General features: G+C 31.2%; 1 protein-coding gene across 1 annotated transcript; it reads left to right on the top strand.

Annotated features, from left to right (window-relative positions):
- The first annotated feature begins 3,041 nt into the window (after window positions 1-3,041).
- LOC134727780 (uncharacterized) lies at window positions 3,042-22,332 on the top strand. Its single transcript, XM_063592167.1, has 4 exons — window positions 3,042-3,066; window positions 5,165-5,659; window positions 8,516-8,557; window positions 21,830-22,332. Exons 1-4 carry the CDS (start codon window positions 3,042-3,044, stop codon window positions 22,330-22,332), a joined length of 1,065 nt encoding a protein of 354 aa, XP_063448237.1.
- Window positions 22,333-24,560: the final 2,228 nt, after the last annotated feature.

Genomic DNA, 24,560 nt, shown 5'->3' with positions numbered 1-24,560 from the left:
GCTGTAGTTTCATCCTCATAAAGGGCATATACATACTAGTCAATATTGTCGGATGTCATTACCACATCTAAAATCAGAATTAAAATGATATGTTCAAAAATTACTTTAGCCGACTTTAAATGAAGATATAAAAACATCAAAGGGTTTTAATTTCACTAATTCGCCTAAAACAGAACATACGTAATTGAATATTTCAAAAAGATTACATCTTTAATTGTTAACGGACAGTTTTTGCGACCAATGCATGAATTATAAAAACACAACCAAAAAGGAATGATTACATAATAAGGTGATCATATGTATGCAGTGAGATGTCTAATGATCTTTAGATATTTGACTTGAACACTTTTCCTTTTCCCCAGTGGCCAAACCGTTGATCGCCATTTCTACATCAGCATTATTTATTGCGGCTATCCAGGTGATTTCCTTTGGATGGTAGTAATAGTTACTGCCGATGTTAATTATCGCGTCTGTGACTATGATAAATTCGCTGGAAAGGATTACCGATACATAGTATATGCTCCTGGCGAGCACATGGCTAAATTGCAAACTTCTGTGATTTAATTTAATTTGTTTTCGTATTTTTTTCTATTTAGTTTCTAACAGTAACGATTGTCTTCATTAAGACATGTGAGCATGAAGCATATAAACTAGAGAAAAAAACCAAACGTATATAAAGTACAGATGAAATGTCGTATATCCAACCATATGAATTAGAACTGAAAACTGACTTTCGGATATGCGATTATAGTTTTTTTTTAAACATTTCTAGAAGAATATTAAAAGTAAAATAAAAAACGAATCTAACTTCAAAACGGAAAGTCCGTAACCAAATGAAATTCGATCCATTTTATGTTGCTGCTTTGTTGTATTTTTATAGTAGTGAAGGCTGCAACCTGTTGGAAATGCTCACACTGATCAAAGTGTTTTTTTTAAGAAAAGATAAAATTGAGAAAGAAAATCGGAAATGTATCAATGCGAAAAACACGACCATAGAGCAAACAACAGCCGAACACCACCAATGGGTTTTTTCAATGTAGCGAGAAACTCCCGCACCTGTAGGCGTCCTTCATCTAGCCCCTTAAAATATGTATACTGGTACAGTGATAAAGGACTTGGAACAGGCGCAAAATTGCGGCAGGGTTAAACATGTTTATGAGATTTCAACCCTCACTTATATTTTTAGTCAATGTAAAAAAGTAAACGCCTAAAAATACTCACATTATATAAAATTCAACAGGATAAATTTCTTTAGAATACATAATGAAGGAGTCATTATGATAGCCAATATATCATCCAAATATCTAAAAGTATGAATGTATGAAAAACCAAGGCATATCGAATTTTTCAATTAAATCTTTTTAAATTATTTACCACTCTCAAGGAGACATTCATACCAAATCTACTATTATTCATAGTTCCTGACGAGGTGCAGACAATTTTTTGTTACTTTGTTCTCTATCTGACGTCTAAGTAGGCTTCAGCAAGGAGGTGGTTTAACATTTAATACCATGTAAATTCTTAAAAACATTTTCTTCTTAAACCGATTCCTGAATTTAAAGCAGTAATGTTTTGAATGCACAATGAGGTCAACATTTGTACTTTGTTGCTAAACAACATTCAAGATCATTTAATAAAAGACCTTATAGAGAATACTCATTTTACAAAATCAAATATAAGTTCAAAGTAGAATTAGGGGAGTGATACAGCCTCTTGAAATCCTATTTTGAAAGCTCTATTGAAAATTTTAAGATTGGTTTAGTTCCAAATAGGTGGGTATATTAATAAGGAGTATGACAATGCCTACTTTCCCTCCGATTAACTGATCGTTTGTTAGATTTGAAAACAATACTTCTCAAAACCGATACACTTCAAGATAATTTTAAATAAATACTCAGAAGGTGCAATTACCAGTTATAAACTTTAAAGTGCCGAATCGCGATAGGATAAGTGGAATTTATAATTAAAACTTTAAATTAGAAGATTTTTGCACTATGTTAAAAACACAAACCGAAATAAAAAGAACAGTCAAAGTAACACGTTTTGTTTGTATTTATACCTTCTGTAAATATTAAGTTGTACATAATTGATAAATAATGGCAATACTGTAAACATCTTATTTATGTCATGACCTTATCTTAAAACCATTAATTACCCATTAATTCATTATTCTTTTTTTTCGTCCTGACAATTGGTATGCATCAACAACAAAATGTGTATTAAAAAATAAGTAAGGATATGAGTAGATGATATTTTGGAAAAAGAACTGCTCGAGATTTAAAAAAATGAAAGTTTGTTCCATTCTCAGCATGTTACTTGTCTTGTATATTTATAGTCATGATAGTGGTAAGTTTTCTTTTATATCAGATAATTTAATCCCAAAGGATGAAATTAAATAATAAAATAAATCAAGGTGGAAAACATTGAACAATTTGACGACAAATTATCTATATGGCGTAAAATCTGAACTATTTTCATTAAGTTTTTTTGTTATTGTGATTGTAAAGTTTGTGTTGGGTTCATATTTTATGCCTTTCTTAGATGTTTGATGCAAATACATCATTGTAATAGTTCAACATTTGGGTATTTCTATTTTTTGGTATACAAATTTGTTCATTGTAGATTGTCCAGATTCCAACAATACAAATCTTTTGAGTAAAATGTTCATTTGTCGTTTGTTGTGATATGTTTATGTAAAAACAAAAAGTTAACATTTTGCAAATAAAAAGACTTTTCTTGATAATGTGTATTTAATTTCAGTCTTTACAAAACAAATAACTATGTCATAAAACATCTTTTGATACTATAATGTTCTCTTTGTGAATTTTATATTAAAGCTGTTTTTAAAAAGTTTGTATTAGAGATTACGTATATCATAAAGTAGTGGATTTCTAATTAGGATTTATTGTGCGTCATTTTTTGGCGAATCTGTTTTGTATTGTCCTGAATGTATGACTACTTATGTATAAACTCAGTGAAGATCCATCAAATCAGCATCTAAAACAAATCCTTAATAAGACATTAAAAAAATTGCATTTGTAATGGCTCTCAATGATGACGAATTAGGTATTCGCATTAAAGGATGTATACTGCTAAATTAACTTTAAATAAACCTGATTTTAAGAATGAATACTGGTAAGAGATTTTTTTTTGTATTTCCAATTGGTAATTGTCCATGTTTAGATGATGGCGTTTCTTTGTTACAATCATATGGTTCAATTGTTCGATTAGGCATGTATTTGAAATGCTTATGATTTGAACAACGTAATTTCTGTTTTACTTAAAAGTTATAAAACATCAGGGTTTTTAAATACCACAAGAATGTAACGAAAGATACCAAAAGGAACAGTCAAACTTAATTACTTGGTCTTAATATTAACATCTTTTTTTCAATTTTTGAATTTTGTTGGCAAAGCACAACATGTCGGCATATTAACTGCAACTCATCATCATTTGCTTATTTTCATTTAGTTTGCTTTTCAAATTTCAGGAGGTATTAATTGAAAAGTAACTTCACAAAAGTACTGAACGAGGAAATTTTAAAAAAGAAATGTTCCAGATCCAATGACAAAAAGCAAATTATCAAACACATCAAGCGAATGAAAAACAATTTTAATATTCCTTACTTGGTACAGGCATTTTTTTTAGATACGGTAACAAATACAAATTGGTCAGAAGGTAGGAATGCACATTTGATATTCATTGGAATATCGACTGTCGGTTGAAATATCAAACCTTTAAAATAAACAAAAATATTGTCGATACAAACAAAAAAAATCCAGCATTGTGATGCTGTTAACCAAAGTTCAGTATAGAAAATGTAGTGTAAATCAAAATTCAAAGGTCTTCATCATGTTTATGTTGTTGCAAATTTGCATAGATTGTGGCGTACGATTTATCTGTACGTTTTAAAGATTTTAAGAATACACTTCTGATTTACATAAATGATTGAATATACATCGTCATGATATTATTGAATGCCAAGGTTACAAGAATAAAAGTCATCATTTTAAAATATTGATGATCCACCTATATATCGTTCTTTAGACGGAGTTTTGGTGATAGTTTGTTTTCAGTACAATGACAGTAGATTTTCTTCGTTTTCGTTGATGTTAATACAGAAAAAAAGAAAGACAAATTCGTGATCTGGTAGAATTTCATCCTTTATGACAAAAAAACAAAACAAACCCGGGTCATAAACAAAAACTAAGGAAAAATACGCTAAATATATACGACACAACAGAAGCACGACATTAAAATGTAACACACATTTTAATAAACACTATATAACATAATGGCCATTTTCGTGACTTGGTACAGGACATTTAAAAAAAAAATTGAGTTAAACCTGGAATTGTGTCATGCCACATTTCTCGCGTGAATGACAATGTCAAATTTCACAATTACATGACAGAAATGCAATACAAATAAATTGGAGAAACTATAGGACAGAGACAAACACGAATGATTGCTAACAAAAGGTACCAGATTAAATACGCTAGACGTGCGTTTCGTCCACACACGTCTAACCAGTGACGCTCAGATGAAAAAAGTGTGAAAGTCAAAACAAGTACAACGTTGAAGAGCACCGAGAACCAAAAGTTCCAAAAAATTGTGACAAATACGACAAGGTTTCTGCCTTGGATAAGAACATCATTATTATTTAGAATAATTAGTATTATTTTAGAGACATTTAAATGTGTTCTGACCCCTTTTCCGTTCAGTTTGTCTAATCTGTCATACTATGGGTTCGTTTTTAATTGTACAACAGTTCGCACAATGATGGCATAATTTTTAAATATCTTTTAATAAGGTCCGTTGTTTTGCCACCTTTTTTTTTATTACAAAACGATAGTGCATTCAATTAATACAGTATCAAAGCGTATGAACACATTTTAATTTCATTCTTTGTAGGCACTAGTATATAATATACATTTTAGTACAAAGATTTCACCTGATAACGTCAACATAATTCATATTAAAATAAATCTATCATGTATGGTTCCTAAATTATAATTGAATACTTTGTAGTGTTTATCAATAGCATAAGCTAAATTAAAATCAGTATATCTAAATAACTCATTCATCGGATTTGCTCGAGCCAAATGAACACCAGAACTCTTTCTTTAAAGATTATAAAAAAAAACTATTTTTGTAATTCCAGTATATTGTACACATGAAGTATTAATACAAACCTTCAACAGTGGGAATATCGATGCTTATTCAACACCAGATATTTTTGATTACTATACAAACCTGTCGGAATACTACTTATTCCCGTCCCGAAACCAGTTGATGAGATTTAGAGTGGAGGCTTGTAATGATGCATTTATCCTCTTATCATCTACAGTCAACCTACAGTCTCAAGACTTTTATGAAATTTGTATTGGTGGATCAAACAACAAAGCGACAAGTATCCGTCGCAAATACAACACTGGGAACGTTTTCCAGATTAATACAATTGACATTTTAAACTGTACTGAACAAAGAACACTGATTGTGAGATGGATGATCAATGGAGAAATAACCCTTCTGAAAGAAACCAATGGCGGGACGGAAGTAGTAATGACATGGACAGATCCCAACCCAATACCTATACATGGTGTAGGAATCATGACTGGATGGGGAGCAGATGGACTTTGGACTATAGAACATTCATGTAAGCTGATTCATTCAAAATAAGATTGTATTATTGATTCATAAGGTATATATCAAATAATGAAGAAAAAAAATCAGTGGAACATCAAAAATCAATTTAATTTCGATTTCAAAAGCTCTTGCACTTCAAACAAATGAATAACACCTATAGTGAAAAGTAAAAACACAAAAATACCGAACTGCGAGGAAAATTCAAAAAGGAAAATCAAAAATCAAAAGGCAAAATCAAAAGTCCAAACACATCAAACGATTGGGTAACAACGGTCATATTCCTGACTTGGTACAGGCATTTTCTAATGTAGAAAAGTGTGGATTGAACCTGGTTTTATAGCTAGCTAAACCTCTCACTTATATGACAGTCGCATCAAATTCCATTAAATTGTCAACGATGCATGAACAAAACAAACATACTCAAAGAGTAAAAATGTCAAAAATAGGGGTACAACAGTCAATATTGTGTTATCATCTTAATATCTCTACATAAACAACAATGTAACAAAGAAGCACAAAAAGGCATACATTAATTTAACATTCTCATTTTGCTTTTCTTATACGGCTGAATTTATCTATGTAAAGTCTACCCATAATGATAGAAGGTTTCATTACTGGTTTAAAAATGCGCGTTTGAAATTCGCACAGGTAGACATAAAAATAATTTTGTCGTATGACGGCATACATAAATGAAGACTTACGTAAAGTTGATATAACAAAAACAGACTTAACAGTAAAAGTAATAATAATAAATAAAATAATGGTGTGGTTCAAAGTATGACGGGATACATAAGAACAGTTTCACGTCAAATACGGCTGAATTTATCTATGTAAAGTCTACCCATAAATGATAGAAGGTTTTCATTACTGGTGTAAAATAGCGCGTTTGAAATTCGCACAGGTAGACATAAACATAATTTTGTCGTATGTCAGCATACATAAATACAGACTCACGTAAAGTAGATATACCAAAAACCAGACTTAACAGAAAAAGTAATAATAATAAATAAAATAATGGTGTGGTTCAAAGGTATGACGGGATACATAAGTACAGTTTCACGTCAAATGTATATCATGAAAAACAGACTACACAGAAAAAGTAGTGCTATTGAATGAAATAGTTTTGTCATTCATAGTATTCAAGATCCTTAAGTAAAAGTAATATCAATCAATGAAATAATTTTGCCGTTCAAAGTATGTGGTTTTACATAACCACTGAGTCACTTCAAATGATTATCTAAAAAAGACTTATAAAAGAATATAATACGTAATTAAGATGATAACAAACGTCAGTACGCAAAATCTATCCTTCAAGACCATCTTGTATTATTTGTGAAGTTGATACGGAATATTCATCAACAAGTTCTTGGTATCTTCCGATGAACTTTTTTAGAAAAAGGACGAGACGTTCTTTGACATACCCCTGGTTCATCAACTTTCTGCTCAGACACTGTTGACGTTTTACAAAGTCTGAATAGGAGCTGCAAGTTCTTGAATACCTAAAAGTTGGGAAATGTATATTCCATATGCAGGTGAAGTTGGTATATTACTACTAAGGTGGGGGAAATTGATAATTTCAAAATTAAAATCGTCTCGTTTGTCATAGATTCTGGTACTGAGATGACTGTGTATGTCAAATTCGAGGTATAAGTCTAAAAATGAGGCGGAGGAAGCCGTGTCTGTGGTCTCTTTAATTTCTAGTTCTGGTGGGTATATAAATGGAATCCAATCAGAAAAGTTCGGATTGTTAATGGAAAGAACATCATCAATATATCTGAAAGTGAAATTAAATAACCTGGCTTCTTTGATCTTCTTGTTTTTGACAAGTGTCGGAAGGAACTCCGATTCATATGAAAATAAGAAGAGGTCAGCAAGGAGAGGCGCACAGTTCGTTCCCATAGGAATGCCGACAATTTGTTGAAAAAGTCTACCTCCAAATTCAACAAATATGTTGTCAATAAGAAACTCCAGCATACTGATCACTTGTTCCTCTGTGTAGTATGTTTTACCCTTTTGTTCCTTATTAACAAAATATGCCTTATGGTATTCCAAAGTGATAAATTTATAGTGTATGCTACCATTTTTATGATGAAAAGCATTGTGGATTATTTCTTTTAGACGGTTTTTCAATTTCACATGGGGAATGGTTGTATACAAGGTTGAAAAATCAAACGTTTTAATAGAACTAATTTCAGAAAAAGACCGAGATTTAAAATTATCAAGAAGTTCTTTAGAGTTTTTCAGAATCCACATATGGTTAATACCACTACGAGAGTAAACAGTTTCACAGTATATCTGAAGACCCTCTTTAACTGCGGACAGAATTTTAGTCAGTCTAATGGACAATTCTTTAAAAAGTTCTATAAAAAATGAAATAGTTGAATTTGTTTGACAAAAAAAATATTTGATTAGTTATCAAATGTACTAGGTTATTACGCTGATACGCCAGACGCGCGTTCTGTGTGCATAGGACTCCTCAGTGACGCTCAGATAAAAATTGTTATAGAAAAACGAGTACAAAATTGTGCTAAATAGGACTAAGATAATATATTTCCTTCAATAACAGTGTAATTGCAAACGGAATATAGGAAAGCTCAAGATTTTATCAAATATATGCCAATAATTTAAAAAAATGTGCTAATTAGGGCTAAGATTATATATGCCTAGGATACAAAACAATCCTAAATATTTGGAATAGTTCATGATTTAGCAAATAAAAAAAATATAAAAATTACCATATAATTGATAAACATGTCAACACCGAAGTACTGACTACATAATGTCAACCTTAACAACAACAAACGTGATGTGTGTAGTCAAATTTTATCAATTTCATTACTTTAAAGGTGTACTGTTTCTATTTCAGCTCTCCTTATTGGGCGTTATTGTGGTATTCCTACAACATACGGTAATATGGTGTTACTTTCTACTTCAATTAGTCTCAGTCGAATGAATTGTTTGTTCGAATGTTCACTGAACCGTACTTGTCTTGGAATCAACTTTAATAATGAAACAAATGAATGCGAGTTTGTATCTAGTGGACAGATTATTCATAAGATCAGTCGTCAGGATTGGTCCTTCTTTACAGAATGTTAAAACAAGTCTCTCCTGATTCAATGTTATAATTTTTAAATATCGGTAAATATTAATTGAACTATTGCATATTATAAAGCACTGACATTATCTTGTAAATAGTGGCCATAAAACAATGTAAACCATGACGACCCTATATGTTTAGCATTATACTCCCTGTTGCTTGTTTAATTCATAAGATATGTATCTAGAATACAGAAAAATCATTCAAATTCTATAACTTGCAGGTCATAGGTCTCATGTCAAATATATATGTTTTTCAAAGGTAATAACTGTTTTATGACATAAAGTTAGTGGTTTCTAATGGGGACTTATTTTGCGTCATTTTTTACGAACCGTGTTTTGTATTGTTCTGATTTACACTTGTTGACTATACGTTTGGTTCTCCGGTAAGAGACATCCATATGAGAAAATGAACCTATGAAGAAAGATTGGGTCAAACTACAGAAAAGCAACATTATATTTTTAAGAAGAAACAGGTTGTTTTTGATAATGCAATACACATATAATTTCAGAAAAATTATATTATAATTTTGAAAGTACACAGACTTTGAGTGTTTCGATTTACACAAACAAAAATTAAGCTGGATACCATAGATGAATATATAGATCGAATGTGTAGATTGAGTATAAAGAACAGTTTTTATTTACACAGAAATTGACAAATATATATCCACTTTTGTGAACCTTTTTGCCCTTACACATGTGAAGATAGGAATATATTCTTTAACAAAGCTTTAGTTAAGCCTCCAGTGTGATTCAAATGTCTTCTTATGATTATCATAGATGGGGACATTAGTTGAATTGATTATGAATGATAGAAGAATTAAAAGATCAACAAAAATAAATCAAATATTAAGCGAAAAACTTTGATTAAAAGAAAAACCTTTCTGCTATCTGGAGAACAATAAATTAAAATTGTATGCAAAATACATGGAATAAAGATTAATAGGTAGCTAGTAAAATGATTATTTTCTAAATAGTCTAAATGTGAGACCAAGAATATTCAACACTGATAAAACCAATGCTATATCTGAATATTCACATCACTTAATGATTCTATTTAACATTCATCATTGTCAACGAAACTAAAGAAAAGAATATTTCAAATTTAAGAACAGTATTCTTAACGACAGACAATAAAAAATATAAATAAATACTTTGATAAACAGGATAAAGAAAAAAAGCAAATAGAAAAAGCAAAGCAATTGTGTCATGTGTGTTGGATCTGTTAAAACATAGAAGTTAGGGAGAAAAATATAGAACATTGTAAGTAAAAAGGTAAACGTAAAAGAGATGGAAATCTGACAATATAACTGTTAATGTACAATATCCGTCTATAAAATGAAACCTAATAAAACAACGGGTATTGATGGGCTCTCAATTGAAAGTTATATATCTGTTTGGTTCAACCTACAAAACTTTGCTGGAAATGTTTTTTAATTGTTACTTTGAGAACATAAATTCACAAAGACATAGATACTAGAATTAATTACCCTTATAACGAAAAAAAATCAACACATTACATTGAGATAATTAAAGACCAATTACTTTACAAAATGAAGATACCAAATTCTCTTTCACAAAGACTTTAACCAATATTTCATGAAATTATTCACAGTGATAAACCAGGTATATAAAAACAGATATAATATTGGATTTAATAATAGACAAATCTAATATATTATAGATCCTTCAGAAATATTCAATGAAGATGGATCAAAATAATTCATCAAGGCATTTGCCTTGCTAGAATGTAGATTTATGTATTGTTCTTAAAATTTGGATTTCATTAATTTCAATCAATTTCCAGAAGCAATTAATATCATTAGTAAAAAAATCTCATTGATAGCGAATACTCATCATGTAACTGGAAAGTATTACCATAATTTACATTATACCAACTTAATATCACTTTCTTTTTAACAAAAAAATCACAAAACTCCGCTTTTTAATATATGTAGTGTCGTCGAAGAGTACGATAATAAAATTTTTACATGCAAAAACAAAAATCGCAAAAAATATCAACGCCAAGGAACATTCAAAATGAAGAGTCCTTAATCAAATGACAAAATAGACATATGAAACATATCAAACGAATGGACAACAACCGTCAGATACCTGACTTGGTACAGGCATTTTTAAATGTAGTAAATTGAGGATTGAACTTGGTTTTATAGCGCTGACACTCTCCAATATTCACAAGAATGAATGAACACAATAAATAGATACAATAGGTGAAGAATCGCCAATAGGGGTATTACAGTAACAGAAACAGAAACCCAACCAAAAAGTGCAGTTGATCTCGAGTGGAAGGCTAAGCAGATTCATTTCAACATGTTGAACCCTTCGCATTGCTCATGCTAAAACCAAGCCTGTAAATAGTCTAATTCAGTAGGCCACATTCTTAAGATGGGAACGGGATTGTAGATACGCATACGGAGCATATCTGATTTCTTATTTAACCAATCCATGATGATGTCAGGAAAAGTTATAAAGTGATGATTTCTACTTTAATATTTTTTTTTAATCAAATAAAACTATAACTTGATTAACTTAGATAAGACATCATATTATACCACTGACATCTTTATTTGTGTAGAAATATGTCACTCATTAACAAATAAAATCAATCCAGTTACACATATATGCATATATAGTACTTTATACGGCGGATATATTTTTTTGTTCATTTTTTGTACTTAAATTGAGTCGTAGCTGTTTTCGTTAGAAGTGTTTTATTGCCATTTTGGTTCCTCTAATATGTGGAAGGAGTTTTGCGCATTGATGGTGAACGATGTTTGGCGACATATAATTGTTAATTTGTGTGTCATTTTGGTCTCCTGTATAGAGTTGTCTCATTTGCAATCGTATTAAATCTATGTTTTTGTATTAACTCAGCAGATAGATACAAATAGAAATACTATACAGAGGGGGAGGGGCCGGGTACTTTAACCCCTTCCTGTTCCCATCGGTACTCTGGTACCGATGGGCTATATTTTTGGGTAACTAACTTGCGCAAAGTATTGAATCTTTGACATTTGTTGACGTACAGAAGTGGTTGATGGCTCAACTCAATCCCCTATATCACAGCTGTGTGATTAGTGGTGCCTAAAACTTCTTCCGAGTACGGTTTGGTATCAAATCGTCCCTAACGGACAACGTTTTCTCCTGTAAAAACCGTGTGGTTTTTTTTTTATTTGAACTTAATATTTCCGTCGAGTATGGGAAAATAAACTGTTGATTTTAGGGGCAATATGACTTTTTTTTATTAACTTCGCCGTGTATTTTTGAGGGAAACTATTCAAAGTATGATTAAAACTTGTACTTAAGTGAAAAAAGTGATTGAAAGTGTACCAACGCAATCATTTACTTGAAATGCACTCTCAACTTGTGGTCATTTCTTTCCAAATTAATTGAAAAAAAGACAAAAAAGACAAAAAGTCATGAATTTTTTTTTTTCGAAGTTGAAATAGATGTAACAGAACATTGTTTCTGATGTGCCTGGTTATGGAAATGTCGAAAACACTTTTGTTCAAATAAAGAAACCGGTAAAAGTCTAGAAAATAATGGCAGACTAAAGTCTGATATCATCCTATATTTGCTCAAAATAATGGGTGTTACAACAATTGTATGTTATATCGAGACTTAATTTCTAAACGAAAACAGTAAACAGGCTGATTATTTGATTACTTTCACTTCGTTGCTTTATGAAAGAGTTAAGTATTAAAATTTCGATATATTAATCTGGAACTCCCGTGGTCCAGTGGGAAGCTGCACTAGCCCATAGCAGGAAGATTGCATGTTCGAACCTCAAAGCCGGAGGTGAAAAAATAATTTCCTATATTAAATGAAACTTAACTTAACTTTACTTTCAATTTCAAAAAGAGGGTCATGAATACATACAAAAGTCAACTTAAAAACAATGTTTGTATGTTTTTAAAGAATGTGTGTCCTAATTGCATCCCCCCCCTTAAACTAAAACCTCATAGGCCCAAAACACCAAAGTAATTATTGGTAATTCATTGAATCTTTACTTTCAAAGTCAAAATTCTATGTGCTGCTTGGAAAAACATAATTTAAGCTAAAATTTGTGTCAAGTATAAGATTTTGACGAAAAAACGGCTGAAAACCGTTATTTTGCATGTTGCGGGCTTCCACGTTTGGGGGGCATATAGCACGTATTTCCTCCAACTATACCATAATGGTAACTTTCCTGTGTCTATCAGACTTAGGACATTGCTTTGACACTTAAACTTTATCCTATTAGCCCTTATAAAAGTCTCCACACGACCTTTTTCGGAAGACTTTTGCATTTTTTTACTTATTTTTCGCAAGTCACGTGACTTTTGGACAGATAACACGTGACTTCAAAAGACAAAATTTCTGATATATTATATTTTTTGAAATATTTTATCATTTATCTCTTAAATGGACCTAAAACGACCTTTATGTAAGCCTCAGTGCGAATGATATATGCGATTGAACTTTGATAGTGTCTTTCCATAAGTTTACGTCCAATTTGGCGGAACGTGAAAGGGTTAATATCCCAAAAGGATATTGCACTTCATTTTATTTGGCACACTTTTGACTGCACGCGCAGTACTTGAGAGCTAGTTCAAAGCCACTTACAACTTTAAAAAAAATCCTGCATCTGAGACTTAATCATTTATCAGTACATATAAAAAAAATCCAATGAATTGAGTATAAAGAAGGCATAAACAATCATATGCAAACAGGACCTTGTGCAATGCCGGATACAGGTATTGACATATGGTAGATCCAGAAATGTCTCTCTCCATCCAAACAACAATTTATAAAAGTAAACCGTTATAGGTCAATGTACGCATTCAACACAGAGCCTTCGATAACAAAGAACAAATAGATATTAAGGGCTCCAAAATCACTAGTGTAAACCCTTTCAAACGGGAAACCCAACGGTTTAATCTATAAACAAAAACAAGAAACGAGAAGCACGTATAAATTACATAAACCAACGAAAAACTCCGGTAAATCAGATTCCTGACTTCGGACATTTGCACACATTTACAGCGGGATTGAACATTACTTTAATGGTACCATACCTTGTCCTTTTTTCTGAATGAATAGTATAACATCCCCATATAGAAAAACACACGATAAAATATCAATTAAATAACATGGATATCATTGCCTACAGTCATCTTCACACATGAACTGAAAACAACCTTAAACAATTCGTGTCATTTTAAAGTTATTGGTATTCATGTTATAGTACAAATAGAAAACTACAGTCAAAATTTTCACAATTGTGTATTCGTTAATTATTTTTGAATAAAAATTAAAGTTTTCTATCGATTTATGAATTTTGAACGGCGGTATCCTACTATTGCCGTTATTGGGTCCATATACTGCTACAATATATTGTCACTCTATGATTGAAAATGTGTATATCTAGAGTCACATAGTTCCCGTCTTGATCCGCTTTCTGTCAAAATATTTCAAAAGAAAAAATGCTTCTAAACAAGATAACCACACCCCTTACTGCTCGTTGTATGCGACCCAAATATTATTTTATGCCCCAAATCTGCCTGCCAAAACTTTTCAAGTTCTTTTATACAATGAGTATCTACCAAGAAAACCATATCATAATTTTTTCTACCTTTACTTAATATATCTCTTCATTTTTATTTTATCAGACAACAGGCCCTTACAAAAGAGGGACGAAAGATACAAAAGGGACAGTCAAACTCATAATTTGAAGAAAAAAAACAACCTGACAACGCTATGGCTAAAAAGAAAAACACACGAAAAACAAACAATAGTACACATTACACAACATAGGAATTAAAAAAAAATAAGCAACACGAACATCACCAATTTTTGCAACCAATTTTCAAATTTCCCATATTTTAGATCACTAACAATTGTGACGGATAGATGTTCTAAAATTATACAGTCAATAAATATATTCAGAGTAATACAAAAAAGAAAGTACAAATCAGTAGAAAGAAATCAAAGTGAAATAAAAATGCTTTTTCCAACGTTTCAAACAATAGCTACCAAAATTCTTCCGTTTCATGGTAATACAATTTAAATTAAAAAAAAATAACGAACTAATTAGATACAGTGGGTTTCCTTCTTCCCCAGCCATTTGTGTAAACAAATTCTAGTTGTATCTAAAAGAAAATTAGTTTTTTTCCCTCTCCATTCCTTTAAAAGAACGATTTTTTAACCTTATGTATGGGTTTAAATTTATTTCCCAGTTCTTTTTTTATAATGTTTAATTTTAAGGGTCAGAAATTTAAATGAAATGTTTTTTTTTTTAATTTTTGACAGGAGTACTCCCTTTTTTGTGGAAAGCAGATACTTATTTGATTATGACTTGTCTCTCTGGTTGACATGTTTCTTTAAGACACTACAATTTTTAAATACTCTTTACTGACATGTAACTTATATGTCGCGCTCTTAGTTAAGAAGAGGAAAAGAACAACATGTGATGATATGTATACCATGACCTGATCAGGCTGATGGCATGTGCGTTTTATGATAGACCGCAAGTGACCACGTTTAAACTTTATAAAAACTATTGTCACCTCTAAAATAATGTTAAAAAAGGGTACGTATCTGGAATACCTTTTTGCCTAAATACTCATGAAAGGCACATATATTTCTTTAGTTTAGAGTTTGCCTTAATACTGTAATTGAACTATCAGTTTTTGTCTGAATAGCTTGAGTCAAAACATCTGGTTTTGTTTGCGCATGCCTATCTGGGCTACCTAATATGCAAATTAGCCATGTGCTGATTAACCAGGATATATAATTTATCAACATAGAAAAAAAACGAATTTAGAGATATTTTCAAAATACACAATGGCAAAAAAACACAAAAAAAACAAAGTAATTACATACAATAGTAATACACAAAATGTACCTTGAGTGTCCTGATGAGTTTTGTTTGAAACTTTTTGTTTAATTCAGTTATTACCAATGTTATTTCTGTAATCAACTGATCGAGCGGAGCTTCGTTTTTTATATGTATAAGGACAGTCTAATAAAAAATTGTGTGATAAGGATGATTGCCGTTATAAACATTCAGTGTCACCAAAGGAATTAACAAAACAATGACAGGACACTTCATAGATTAGTTTATCCTAAAACACCTATCTATAGATGGACTGCTTTTTTGTGAGCGAATCGGTTAAACTCCGTCCAGTAAAGTGAAATAAATCGAGTAATAACAGTTGTTGTTGATTTTTTAGGTTGAGAAGGTCTGCTAAAAAGTCTATTATGATCTCTTTTTTTTCAGCATAACAAATGAATATATTTTTAATGTACACTTGGTTGAATTTCCTCTGTTCAGATGCAGGCAGTCCACGATTTTTATTTAAAAGATTAAATCGTATTTTTGCAATAGACGGCGGCACATCGGGTACTATAACCACTTCCACGTTTTAATTTTATTCCGGCAGCAAGAACTTCGTCTCGAGCTATTATACTATTAACGGTTGCACTTTGTAAATACAGCTGTTTCTCAAAACACTTTTTTTTTTGGGAGATCTTTAATATTCATAGAAAATTTATTTTGTTTACATCCTGGTTCCCAAAAATGAACTCTGTGTTCCATTTCACAGAGACATAACTTGGGAATGTTACCAGTAAATAAACATGTGTATATTGTTTACATTGAAATCTGTTGTAACCTTTCATTCGAGGTAGGGGTAGTTAAGAAACTAACTCTAGTGTTAGTTTAAAATCTGAGAAGTTCAGGGCATATAACCGTTGAAATGTGCCGCACAGTCCTATATTTTGACCAAAAAAAACGTTGTTGTGCATATGAACTTTCTACGATAAGATTTGTTTCAAAACTTCTTAGTAAAAGTGGTACAGTTTTAGCCATAAAAAGAGTTCCTACGGGAAATTCATTGTCAATATTTACAAAATGCAACCTTCAACCGCACAAGATCTTCTCTATTCTCCTAGTCGTTCTCTTTTCCTGGTAGCATATGCACGGCCTGCAAAAGCATTTTTCCTATGCGCTCCTTCGGTATCTCGGACATATTCATCAGTCGCTTTAGGCACCTCGCCCAGGGTTGATCTGCCCACACAACTCATTACCAGGTTCCAATTTCGGCCCCAATACTCCAGCGTTAATAGTTACTTTTCTTCTGTTCATATTGTTACCACAATATCAGGGATGAGTGTGTAATGCACATTTGTTATACTATCCTCCATGAGTTTTACGTGAGATTCGAGGTTTTCTATATTATCCCTTGACCTCCGTTCTTGAAATTTTAACATCCCCCTCTAGTTTAAGGTGCAAACGTGCAAAGCATTCGGACACATACTTAAGTTCGTACATTTGTTTTAATTCTCATGTCTTTCTCGTTCCCTAGGGTCCATGGCTATCAACTGTTTTAGTATAGTACCGTCAAAATGCACTTCAGGTATCGGTTCTCGGTTTTGATTTCTGACCACTGACCTCTTTTAACACGATAACTGGAATTCGGTCCACTCGAGTGAGTTGTTTCAGGATCATCTTTTTTTTTTTTCAAGACCTTACTCATAAATTACATAACTGTGTTTTCAATAAATTTAAAAAAGACGGAGAGTAAAAAAACACCACTTCATGCAATCGCCATGTTACCGGAAAGCACTATGCTGCTATTTAGGTTTGAGATATGCTCTTGTTGCGTTGAAGATCTATTTTTACTTAATTATGTAAATCTTACTATGCTGCTTTTTAAATTTACATCGGTAAGTGCAAATAGATCTTCAGCGCAACAAGAGCATATCTCAAATCAGACAGCTTGCTAATCAACAATAATGAATAATAGTTCAACGAAGGGACGCAGTAATCAGTTTAATTAAAGAGAGAGACCAGTGTAAGTTAATTAGAAAGATGTAAGGACAAAACTGTCATTAATTATAAGTAGTATGACTTATTTCGATTGAATTAATCAATCTGACAATACGGAAGAGGTAGATGATTTATGCAAATAATTGCGACATAAGTTATATTTTACCAAGACATTACTTTAAATTCACGTTCAGGATTATAGACTGAACAACAAAGAGTTTGTTTCCTATAAACACAAAACTTGGTACTTTTTTATTGGAAATATTACAAATGACAACATATTGATTTGTTATGCATAAACTTGTTCCCACTGATATCAGTAGTAAATTATAGAAAATCAAGAAAATGTTTAGAAGATACAAGTATTGATCGTGGGCTTTATTTTTTCATACTGCATACGAAATTATTTGTTGAATGTACTAGCGCAACTATTGTCTTCTTTTCTCAAGAATTTCATATATATATATATATACATGTATATGATATAAAGGAACAAAATAAGTGTCAAAAGTTGATATATAGTTTATCCAGCCATATCAATTAAAACCGTGGTTCCTCTGTTTTTGTGGTATAATTTACTTTACATTTAGTTAACAACTGCTTTTAGTTAAACAAAAAATCAAAGATTAAAGCACAACGAACCCGGAACATGCAAATTGCACACTGACTTTTTAACTTTGTTACTGATTTTTCATCAATAATAACCACTCAGGGGAGCCCTAGCTAGTGGAATTACATAAAATTTGTTTGAGTATATGAACCATTGAAGGAGTGATATAATTATGAAATGAAGAAGGGGGCATTGGTGTAACAGAGAAAGCTATTTGAAATACATACAATTATCAAAGAGCCTACAGATAAGTCAAATGGATTAAAAGCCAAGGTTTACATACAAATGTAGAAGGCCGCTATTTGTCCTAAATTGCTGACTTCAAATGTATTGCGACTTAGATGGAGATTTGTCCTTTTGACACCTATACAACACCGTCTTATTTATTGTTTCCTAAGATATGCTGACAAAGTGTTGGTACTTTGTTGTCTAGCATATGTCTAAGAAGGCTTGAGCAAAAAAGGGTGTAGTTTAACTCATAATACCATGATTTATTCTTACAAATATGTGCGCTGGAACCGATACATGAAATGAATCGAGACATAGTTTGCTTGTTCCTTTTTAGGTGTTGACCCGAAGTTTTTGGTGAGGTTCGAGTTGTTTATTCGTCAGTTTTCTATGTTGTGGCATGTGTTCTATTGTGTGTCTGTTTGTCCTTTTTTTCATTTTCAGCTAGGAGTTGTCAGTTTATTTTCAATTTATGAGTTTAACCGTTCCTCTGGTATCTTTCGTACCTTTTAAAATTGTACTTTGGTGCTGATCTGTCCTCTAAGATAATTTCATCCAAGACATGCAAAACCTGATAGGTAGTTTTCGTGTAAATTCAAACATAAAGTCCATAAAGTGGAATCAAGTGAGCGACAATACTCTTGATAGTTTCTGGTTTAAATTTAAGCCACTGCTGGTGGACGTTTCGTCTCCGATGATATCACAATCCCAGTAGCCAGTACTGTGATGTTGACATGAATATCAATTACATGGTCATTTTTGTAAATTGCCTGCTTTTTTCTAAAAGCTAGGGATTTTCTTATCCAAGGATAATATTACATAGTCGTGTTTGGCCCAACTTTTTGGAAATTTAATCTTCAACTTTGAACTTCTTTGGCTTTTGTCAATGTTTTGATATTAGCCTTTGAGTACCTTTGATGATTATTTTACATCACTGAATCGATGACACGGCTAGTGGACGTTTCGTCCACGAGGGTTTTACCAGTCCAGTATTCAGCACGTCGGTTGAAATGAATATCAATTATATGGTCATTTTTATACATTTCCATTTTAAATAACTTTGATTTTTACGAAAAAATAAGCATTTTCTTATCCCATGGGTAGATAACCTTAACCATGTTTTCACAACTTTTTGAAAATTTGGATCCTCGATGCTCTTTAACTTTGTACATGTTTGACTTTTTAATTGTTTTGATATGAGCGTCACTGATTAGTCGTATGAAGCCGAAACTAATTAATCCTGTTTCCTTTGATAACTACTTTAAGATCGGTTTAGTTTATGTTTATATGTCATATTTTCTAACAAATGCTTGTTTTTTGCTCTGTGTGCTTGCTTTAGTGACAATATATGTATGACAATACTTCTTTGTTCTTTCTTTCAGATGAATAATCGGTTATAGATATGAAAACAACACTGATATTCAATCGATCAACTTCAAGATCAAATTGTTGCAAATTTATTCTTGAAAGGTATTATTAAAGATTAAAGTATAATGTTATAAGCATAAGAATAGATTTGAAAATTAAAGCTATGTCAAACTATGGAACTATAAGTTTTATATATAATTAAAAGTTTAAACTTTCAGGTGTGTTTCTGTAGTATCAAGAAAAGAAAATATTAAAAGGAATAAATCAATAGATGCGTTTGTTTGAATTTATATCTTATATGAATATATATATTTTACAAAAGGATAATACTGCAAATATCACGTTTGTTCACATTGAAAACAAAACATAGTAACCATCAATTAAATTTGTATTTGAAATATTCGATATCTTCGTCATGGAAACAACTGCTTATAAAAAAAATTGTTCTTATAATAAGAATATATATGCATGGTTACGAATATATTGGGTTTTTTTTCTACAAAAGGAAATGTTCAAGATTAAAATGACTGCTTATTTCGTTTCCATCAAGTTACTTCTGTTGTTTATTTATAGTGGTAAGTTTTTTTTGTAGAATTTGCAAATGCTACATATACATGTTCTTCATCTTTGTTTGCCACTAATTGGTTAATATTTATTACTTGATAAGGATGCATATACATTTCATTTGTCGACGGAGTTTTAGGGAGGATGACCATTTAGTGCCGACAATCATCTCTTTTCAGAAAAAAATGAAGAATTAAAAAGTTTAACGTATACGTGTTTTAGACGTTTGTGTTAAGTTAAACTAAATGTTATAATACAAATTATTTAGTGCAAATGCTATGGTTGTAATAGTAAAATATGATGGTATTTGTTTTTCAATAATTTTATTTCAGACTATCCCGATTTTAACACTACAATTGTAAATGGTTTTTGGAGACTTGATTTTAAAAATGCATTGGATATGTTATTTTGATGTTTAAAAACAATTACTTTTTATCAGATTATGCATAGAGACAGACAGAATACAACGTTTAAATGTACAGCTTTAATCTTTCCCTCCTCTTTTATATGAGTTTTAATATAACATGAAGTTTTCGGATTTTCAATGGGAACTTCTCATGCGTCACTAAATGCATATTTATTTATATGCATCAAAAATCTACTAAAATCATCAAAGACAAATCAAAACAACATATGATACACAACTTTTATTAAGACACTTTTCGATGTTTGGATACTGTATTGGGTTTCCATAATGACGGGCCGGGTTAAGTATTCCAAAGAGATATATCCTGCTTAAATGACTTTAAATACATCTTATACTAATAATGAAATCTGCCCTTTGCAAGGTTAATTAAGTATCAATTTGCTTGTCTTAATAAATATCATCAGGATAAAATATATTTACTCATTTTAATAAGACATATTCATTAGTTTAGCTACAGTCAAATCAAACAAAAGCCAAATCAAGTTCGTTAAATATAATAACATATGAAAAGGAGTAGGTCCGGTATGGGCCGATTTTGGCCTCAAATTACAGGTTCATCTGACGAAAGATTAAGTATTTTAAATGGGTCTGATTGAAGCTTAGATAGGACAAATCTATCAAATTTGCCGAAAAATATAACTTTTCAGATGTTTTTTTGGTTTGGTCAAAAATGACAGTGATCCGTGTTCATCCTGAAACATTACATATGCTATAGTTCATCATCAATTACAAAGTATATTTTTTTTATTTCACTATCAAAAAATCACTAGAAATGCGGGCAATTTCAGTTGAAACGGAAATTGTCTAAAATTTAACTGAAATGCTGAAATTGTGTAAATTTCAGTAATTTGAATAGATTGCATGATGTTAGTTCCTGAAATAAGTAAAATGTATTGTCAAAAACAGATCATATTTATAAAGCAGAATACTCTTCCTTCAAATAAAAAGCTTATAGTTTACATTTAAACTATTTTAAAAAAAAACTGCTATATTTTTGGACCAAAAAAGGGTCTCACCGGACTTACTTCTTTAAATTAATATATAATTCCAGGAAATGGTGCAGATGCAATATTAATACAAACCTTTAACAGTGGTAATATTGATGCTGATTCAACACCAGATGTTTTTAATTATTACACAAATCTGTCCGATTACCACTTATTTCCGTCACAGAACAAGATGTTCAGGTTTGGAGTCGAAGCTTGTCATGATGCATTCATTCTGTTATCATCTGTAGTCAATCTACAGTCGCAAGACTTTTATGAAATTTGTATCGGTGGAACAGATAACACAGCGTCCAGCTTTCGTCGGAAGTACAACACTGGGAACACTCATTTTATTTTTACACCAGAAATGTTAAACTGCACTGAAAAACGGACAATAATTTTGAAATGGACATTCAACGGAGAACTAACACTTCTTAAAGAAACTAATGGCGGAACGGAAGTAGTAATGACATGGACAGATCCAAGCCCAATACCTATAAATGGTGTCGGAATCATGACTGGATGGGGAGCAGACGGACTTTGGACTATAGAATATCCGTGTAAGTGAACGACTAGTAATTTGTATAATTGTATCATTAATTCGTCGAGTTCGAGTAAGGTATAAAGCATCAGTTCCAAACCTTCAATTGTTGGTATTTTCTAACGTATATCAACGTGTTTTGGTTCACAATGATCGGTTACTAACATCACAATCGGCTGTATAGTGTTCAGTGACTGGAATAACTCAATCAAAAATAGAGCATATACGTAGGTTTATTCATTGACGATTGTAGAACAATTCATTATGTATTACGGTAGGCCTATACTAATCTTTATAACAGAAATAAATATAGTTTATTAATGATTTTGATTTAATTCATATAAAAAAAAATTAAAACGTGACTATCAGGTTATCTTCCTTATGAACCGTCATATCCGAATATTTGAAAGCAAATTTAGGATCAACATGACCAATAAAAACATTTTTTATATATATTACCAAAACGTTATGTGTATGGTCAGAGGAAATCAATGCAATCATATTGAATGTGTATCATTTTCTTTAAAGCTTTCCTAATCGGACGTTTCTGTGGTATACCTACAACATATGGTAATATGATGTTACTTTCAACCTCAATTAAACGCAGTAGAATAATTTGCTTGTCCATATGTTCTCCGAACCGTGCTTGTCTTGGAGTCAACTTTAATAAGGAAACAAATGAATGCGAGCTTGTGTCTAGTGGACAGATAATCCAAACCATCAGTCGTCAGGATTGGTCATTCTATTCAAAATGTTAAAACTAGTCTAGCCTTAATGTTTTAAAACATTGGTGAACATTGAAATGATTGATAATTGGAGATTTTAACTTTTGTACAAGTGGAAAAAAAAAGATAAGTTTTTATTGTAAAGTACGAAATTATAGCGTACGTTTATTATTGTGTTTTTACATGGAAAAATATTATTAAAGTTGATTTATTTCGACCTTTTTGGTTTAGAAAAAAAACCAAGCTATCCCTTTTTGCAGAGCTTTTTTATTTTTTATTTATGTAATACCTATGAATTCAAATTGTTCTCGAAAATAAAAACAACAAATCGAATATTAATGGTTTTGTTTTATTTATGAACTCCTAATTAAAGTTTAGATATATTAAGGGGGGGGGGGGGGGAGAAAAAGAAAAAGAGGACTATTAATTTCAATTTACATGAAAAGAAACTGAGAACGGTATAATTAAACATAAAACACGGGCGAATTATGGCTTGCTTTAACCAGATATAATATCAATAAATTAGAAAAAAATATATGTATAACACATACAAATGGCAAGCATTTAAATGAAATACATCATACTTATAGTGTAAAAAATATCATGCTTAAAGTTATTCAATATAATGATATGAAAATGTTAAATGAATGCCATCTCTTCACCAGAGATAAGACGAAAATAACAAATAAAAGAATTTAAACGTTTCGTGAATTTTCTACAGTTATAATAACCAGAGAAGCTGAAAGTATATCAGTTGAAAGAATAAATGTTATAAATAGCTTCGATAAGTTCGAAAATATGCACGACTTCAAGTCCAAATTGTAATTTGGCATTTAATAGCAGTTAAGGTAGATAGGGTGTCTTCCTCCATCTTGGATTTGAAAATACCAGAAAACAAGGTCTAGATCTTAAGGTGGTACATGTACCCAACACTTTCCCTAAAATTAATTTGGCTCGTTTAATTTTCATAAAATTTGGACAAAGTATTTACTTTGACACTTTTACAAAAATATAAAAAATTCAAAAAACTTGAACCAAGCGTTTTATCAGAAAAATTACACTGGTTATATAGCAGTTTGATAAACACTAATTTTGATCATTGAGAAGCTTTACATTGCCTTCACAAGGCAATGTAATTAAAACGTTTAGCTGATATTACAGAGTTATCTCCCTGTAGTGTTAGGTACCACCTTAAATCGAATGTGCAAATTTTAAGAGTAGTAGGTAGTTTATGTGTAAGAACTTTCACTTCAATAGAAAAAATGACATTTTTTATCATATTTATGGTTGAATTTTACAAAAAAACATTTAACTTTTGTTAGATTATTTTTTTCAAACTTTGCCACATAAGGGGAGGTAACTCAAATTCAAGTGCAGATAATTGAAATTAAGGTACTTTTACAAAAGAATGTGTTAGAAATATATCTATTTTATTATGTAGCAAGAAAACGGGTCCGGTGACCCCATTTTTTCTTTTTCTTCATTGAAAGTATACTCTGTTAAAGCTATCTTCGATTCTGTTATCTCAAA

This window comes from Mytilus trossulus, chromosome 8 (genome assembly GCF_036588685.1).
Source record: "Mytilus trossulus isolate FHL-02 chromosome 8, PNRI_Mtr1.1.1.hap1, whole genome shotgun sequence".
Classification (NCBI taxonomy): domain Eukaryota; kingdom Metazoa; phylum Mollusca; class Bivalvia; order Mytilida; family Mytilidae; genus Mytilus; species Mytilus trossulus.
The sequence above is the reverse complement of the archived record's forward strand: the minus strand, read 5'-3'. Positions and strand labels throughout refer to the sequence as shown.

Bases quoted from the DNA above. Each gene is read 5' to 3' on its own strand.
- LOC134727780 (XM_063592167.1), top strand. From the start codon at position 3,042: ATGGCTCTCAATGATGACGAATTAG. The intron at 3,067-5,164 runs GTATTCGCATTA...TTGTAATTCCAG, and splicing joins TCTCAATGATGACGAATTAG to TATATTGTACACATGAAGTA. The intron at 8,558-21,829 runs GTAATATGGTGT...ATATAATTCCAG, and splicing joins TGGTATTCCTACAACATACG to GAAATGGTGCAGATGCAATA.